This window comes from Porites lutea, chromosome 6, assembly GCF_958299795.1.
Source record: "Porites lutea chromosome 6, jaPorLute2.1, whole genome shotgun sequence".
In the NCBI taxonomy this organism is placed as follows: domain Eukaryota; kingdom Metazoa; phylum Cnidaria; class Anthozoa; order Scleractinia; family Poritidae; genus Porites; species Porites lutea.
The window spans coordinates 14,687,256-14,693,255 of record NC_133206.1 but is presented as its reverse complement, the minus strand read 5'-3'; the positions used below and the strand labels follow the sequence as shown (position 1 = coordinate 14,693,255).

The following is a 6,000-nucleotide window of genomic DNA, read 5'->3' as shown; positions in this document are numbered from 1 at the left end:
TACTGTCTTTTCCCTTCTAAAGCCATTTAGAAGCCGTTTTATTCGACGGTTTAGATTCTGATATCGATTTGTACTGACAATAACAAATAAGGGAAACTTCCCTTCTGTCTTATTCTGAACATTGGTGAATATTTTTATAAGCCAGCAAAACCATCTGTATGTTTTACAGTGTCACAGCATGGGCTCCTGGTATCAAAACAATTCACTCTACAGCGGTCATCGTGCATGTGCATGTGCGGTGTCGGATCCAGACCTTGAGATAAGGGAGGGGTCCCCCCCCCAAATTTTTTTCGGCCCTTCGGGCTTCAGTTTGGTCAAAAAATAACTAAGGGGCCGAGGCCCCCCGAGCCCCTCCTCTGGATCCGTCACTGATGTGGACGGGGATAAGGAGCCCTTCTCAGTGCTGGAGAGGTGAGAGTGTTCTGTGCACAAATTTTTATTGAAATCAAAAAAATATATAATTTAAAATTAAATTATGTTTTGAAAGGAATCACCTTTCAGTTTATATTTTATTCATTTTAAAATTCGTGATATAGCTAACTTTTAAAATATTGAAATACGTAACACACTAAAAACCAATGATATTCCTTGATTTCTGGGTACGAGATCGGTCCGGGTACAGACTGGGTACGATATTACAGAAAATTTCCAGTTACTCAATTTGAAAGAAGATAATGCAAAACCTTATAATATTATATATAATTTTCCATCTCTCAGTTCAGGGTTTTTGTTTGCGCCAAAGGCGACGACCTGTTTCTATATCCTTTCCACCAAAATAACCTAACCTGAAAAAACTTTTTTGCCAGGTGACTAGAGGAAAGACATTCCGTTTAGTTATTTCATAGAAACAAGTTGTTAAGTATTGTTGTCCTCTACTTAACAATTAGTTCATGCGTCAGCGTGGTTATGACGAGATATTGAGCACGCGGGAAGTTTGGAGAGCACGAAAGAGGCGTAAGAGTTGTACGAGGCGCAGCCAAGTGCAACTCTAGCCTCTTAAGTGCTCTCCAAACTTCCCAAGTGCTCAATATCTCGACATACGCACAGCTGCAGCATGAACTAATTGTTTTATAACATTATCAAACCGATCAGTGCAGCAGTTAACTTAAAAGTTTATTATTGTGGGGCGCGCTCAAAGCAGTACGCGTCAATGTTTACGTGACTATATTTTTTTTCCTCACAGATAAGCTTATGTTTTTATCCTGAAACTGAGAGAAAGTGTATTCTAAAATGATTGTAAAATCCATATTTAGGTGCTGGAAAACTATTAATTTACCGAAAAATTGTTATTTAGAGAAAACAACTTTGCAAAGAATGATCTCACGCCATAGCCCGCACAGCTCACAGAGATGACAACAACAACAACAACAACAGTCACCTCTTTTCCTTATTATCAGTTAGCAAATTCAAACGTTTCCTCTTAAATTTCCTTATAAAACACATGGTATTAAAACGCTTCATGGTGTACAGCTGAGTTATGGATGCACTCAGGAGACTCAGGATTACATGAGGGAATAAAGAAAACTCTTAAAAGCTTCCAGGTGACACTATAGATAAGTTGTTTTTCTCTTATATTTTCTCGACAGCCGTTTTTTAGAGGCATCAAGTCCCAGGGGAGTTTTTCTCGTTACTTGCTTGGGGAATGTCAGGAGTGTATCCTACAGCAGCATCGTAAGAGGGCGGGGGCTCGTCTGGCTGCGGTACGATAGAATACGGAGGGTAGACAGGTCCGGGTGGCTGGGTAGGATACGCAGCTCCACCGGTGGGATAAGAACTATACACAGGAGGTCCGGCAGCATTCGGTGCATTTGGAGATAGATGTAGGGTGCCTGTGACGTATGTTGCAGGGGGTGCACTTGGTTGGGGTGCGGCCGAGAAGCCAGGTCCCAAAGTTGGATTGCCAGGTGGATAAGGTGCGCAGCCGTTTTGGAAGGCGGGGTTACCTATGCCTGGATTGACGATCTCCGTCATGGGATAAGATATTTGGTTCGGGACGCTGGAGTCATTGGACGATGCACTACCCGCCAACATTGCTATTGGATCCATAATGTCTACTTCTCTTGGGGGCGTTGTACTCTTATACAATTTCTTCTTTAGAGCATAGTATTTTTTACTGGTTTTTGCTCTGAACAGCCAGCGATAAGGCCAAGTCATCTGCAACAGCGTGGCCAGCCAAAAAAACAGAGGTCGAATCCACCAAGGCTTCACCCTCAAATCCACATAAGCAGAGATCCTCTTCTTCAGCCCAGGAATTTCTCTACTTGCTGAGAAATCCGTAAAAGCATCTCGGTGACGATTTCTTTCTATCATGGCTGCTGCTTGTCTCTCGTAATCATCTGCTGTCTCCTGATCACCGAACAAGACATACGGATCAATTCTTACTCGAGTAAGAGACACTGTACTCAGTGCTGGCATTTCTCTTTTGGAAACATCAACCCACGAGCCGAACGAGAATTCATCGTGGTCTACGAATGTCACAACCCTCTCGGTATAAGTTTCTGTGCGGGACTGCGTGTTGCCATTTGCGTCCGTGTAATACACGACACGCGTGCGCGTCTCAAAATGATAGCACTCCACGACCATGCCAATCCTTGGTGCGACTTGATGCATTTTTTGTATGTAGCCCCAAGCGGTCTCGTCCTGCATGATGTTTCTCAAGTAATCCAGCTCGTGGGAGAATATGCTTTCTATGAAAATGTACACAGACGAGATGCACAGCATTACAATTGCAAAGGTTTTTAAGTAGACGAAAATACGTCCGTATTGAGTACATTGGGAAATTTCACAACCCACCAGATACACGATCCATAGGTAAAAGGAAAAAAACAAGTGCATGGAAATGATTCGCCATAAACTTGCATTTCTGTACAAGCCTCGTTTGCGGCTCAGTTCTTTGTCTTCGTTCTCAAGTTGGTATTCCTGTACGGTTTGTTGGTAATCTTGAACACCTCGGTCGAGTTCCTCTTGGCTTCCGGCCCTAGCAACTTGCTCAAGTCTCCTTTCTAATTCCCCGCCGACTTCCTGTAACCTCCTCTGATCTTCTTGTTCTTCTCTGTCTTCTTTACCCTTTTTCTTGCACATAGCGCAACAGTAGATGATAAATGGCAGGAGCAATTCCAGAAGCGCGGCTGAAGTAAGTACCACGGGAACGATTACAGGGTTGTCATCAAAGTTAATATGACGAGCTCCAGGCGTGGGAGGTTTCCAGGGTGTCCAGGACCTCTCGGTTGTTGGTGGATTCCAGGGTGTCCAGGGGGAAGAAGTGCTTCCAGTATTCCCTATACGGCAGGCGCTGCCTTGTCTGCTCCAGTAAGAATTAACACTGTATTTGCTTTCCACACACACGGCAAACCTTACAGAAGGATACGATCCACTGCAGAAGGAAAAGCCGAGATCGCCAGGCCTTTTTCCTGGATATGCGAAGTTCAGTTCTGTGCCAGATAAGGGGTAGGGAGTGGGGCACTGTTTGTTGCTAGAGCATGTCACACCGGTGTAACCGGAAGGACAGAGACAAAGTGTTTCGTTACCGGAAGTGTAGATGCATGTAGATTTGCTATCACATGGCTTTGATAGACAAGTATTTGACATGGAATTTACTCCTCTACACAAGACTCTAAGTTTAGGCATATAACGCCATCCATTGTAATGGACCGACCAAGTCTTGCTGATGTACTCTGGTCGCAGGGCAAAATCTTTAGTCTTCATTAAAACGTTATCATTTGAATTGCTTGGTGAGTACCTTTCTGTTACCACCCAGAAGCCGTCTGCAGTGTATTGAAGGTACCACGTTTGTCTACTATGCTGATACAGAGGGCGAAGGTTACGGAAGACACCTTGCTTGCGAAAGAAATAATCTCGAGTGAGATCGTTCACAACATTCCCCCTTCCATCGGTGAAATTGTCATTCAAGTAGAGTCTATCCGAGTTACATTCTCTGAAATCTTCATCCACGCATACAGCTTTAATCATAGGTGACGAACTACTAACTGTAACATAGTAATTGGTTTTGTCACGCGTGTTGAAAAACATCCACTTGTATATCAATCCTCCAAAGACATCACTTCTATCCAAACTCCCGGAGCTCAGCCAAGACACCGGATCAACGGCGCTATAAACAGCAGCAGCGACGCCAAAGTAGTCTTTTAGATTAAGTCCAAAGGCCAAGTATTTTTTGCCTTCGTTGGAAATATAATAGTAAAACAGTAGATTGTCGTTTTCACGCCGATACACAGGGAAGTTTTTGTGGTTGATATTCTCCTTTGTAAACACACCTTCAATAATTTTGTAAGGCATGGTTTCTTCATTGATGTTTTGAAAGAAAATCCTTGAGCACGGTGTTCTGCAACTGGAGAATGCGATCAACACGCTAAACAATATCCACAATAGAAGATATAGCCGTGCCATAATGATCTCTTAAACTGGTGGACGTTAAATGGCCCTGCAGTCGTAAATGATGTCGCAACCGGAGGAGAGACATGCCATTTCATGTAGCGGAAGTTGCGTACATAAATAGAATGAGTGACGTCTACTATTTCTCCCCGAGAGTCTTGCATTTTTTAAAATACAGCACTCTGCATGTTGGGCATTTGAATTTCTTGTTAAGAACCGGTTAAAAATCGTCGAATCATCCTATTTTCTCTGACCGCCATTTCTCGAAAAGAAAGTTGTTCTGACAAACTCGTCAAATCATCTTTAGAAAAAATAAGGTCCGTTTGTTACTTCCTGTGCGTGCGTGACGCCAGGACTCCGTTCGTGTCACAGTTTCACAGAAAAGGAGGAAATTCCAGGCGAGGGGCGCCTGTTCCAGGCTTTCAGATAGTAAAGCGCGGGACAAAAATTCACGAAGAAAGAAAAAACGAGGGGAGACGAGAGGGGAAAGGGGGAGAGAGTTCTCTCGCTCTCGTCCTCCCCCCCCCCCCCCCGTTTTCCAGTTATTAAACTCGCCGCCCACTTACCGCCGCTGCGCTATCTGAACGCCTGGAACAGGCTAAGGCGAGGGAGGATCACGGCCCGTCGTTTGTTTCAAAATTATTTGCTAACGTAATGTTTAATACGATGCAACACATCGAATCATCGAATGAAATGTTCCTGTTACAGCATTAACCAACCATTGTTATTTTTCACCTTGACGTATGGCGTATCAGGGAGAGAGGTAACCTGAGATCAGGCCCAATTTGAGCGGTTCTCATGACTAACGGCTACCGTTTCGCCATGCCCGCCGGAATGTAATTTTTTCAAAGCGAAACGAAAATAGAGTCTGATCTCAGGTAAGGAGGGAGGTAGTCTGCTTTTTTGTGTTGGGGACGACTCTAAAAACGGCTGCAGACTAGAGGGAAGGGTGATGTGGAGAACGTACGTAACTACTGTATAAAAATAACACCCTAAAAGCAGAATTACGTACGCAGCTAATTTGGACCCAATCACCTATCACGCTACTAATTTGGAACATCAGTACGCCTCTCGGAAAATCCCTTTGCCACCCTGGTGGAAGGACACAGCATGGTAGAGGCTAGGTTGATGTACTTCGTTTGAAAACGAGAATTAGGTCGTGCTACTACCGTTCTAAGCTGGTTCGACTTTAGCACGACAGTAGCACGACTTCGGACTTGGTTTCAGGCGTCGAATTTAACTCAGTTGAATAAAATAGCTGTTGCGGAAAACAAAAATAAAAAACAAAAAGCGGTTTAGTGAACTGTTTTAAAAAATGTATTCTAATGTATTTATAATTTATGAATTGAACGTAATTGAGTTCGGCACGGCAGTAGCGTTTGAAATCATGTCGAGCTACTGCCGTGTAGCCCCGGGGAGGGGGGAGGGGCACTTGGGTATTTTTTGGGTGGGTATGTGCCGCCCGGGGCTCCAAATTGGCAGTCTGTTCCAAAAAAATTTCCCCTAAAATTGATACCCCGTTCTAGAAATGGGCCAATTTTTTATACCCCGTTCTAGAATTCGCCCTAAAACTGATACCCCGCTCTATATATATACTCCGCTCTTGAAAGT

General features: G+C 43.9%; 1 protein-coding gene across 1 annotated transcript; it reads right to left on the bottom strand.

Annotated features, from left to right (window-relative positions):
• Positions 1-420: 420 nt before the first annotated feature.
• On the bottom strand, positions 421-4,509 carry LOC140941206 (uncharacterized). The gene has a single exon (XM_073390182.1). The coding sequence runs from the start codon at positions 4,402-4,404 to the stop codon at positions 1,603-1,605; it is 2,802 nt and encodes a 933-aa protein (XP_073246283.1). The 5' UTR covers positions 4,405-4,509; the 3' UTR covers positions 421-1,602.
• Between the last annotated feature and the right edge of the window lie 1,491 nt (positions 4,510-6,000).

Excerpts from the sequence above, each read along its gene's own strand:
- LOC140941206 (XM_073390182.1), bottom strand. The coding sequence starts at position 4,404 with ATGGCACGGCTATATCTTCTATTGTGGATATTGTTTAGCGTGTTGATC.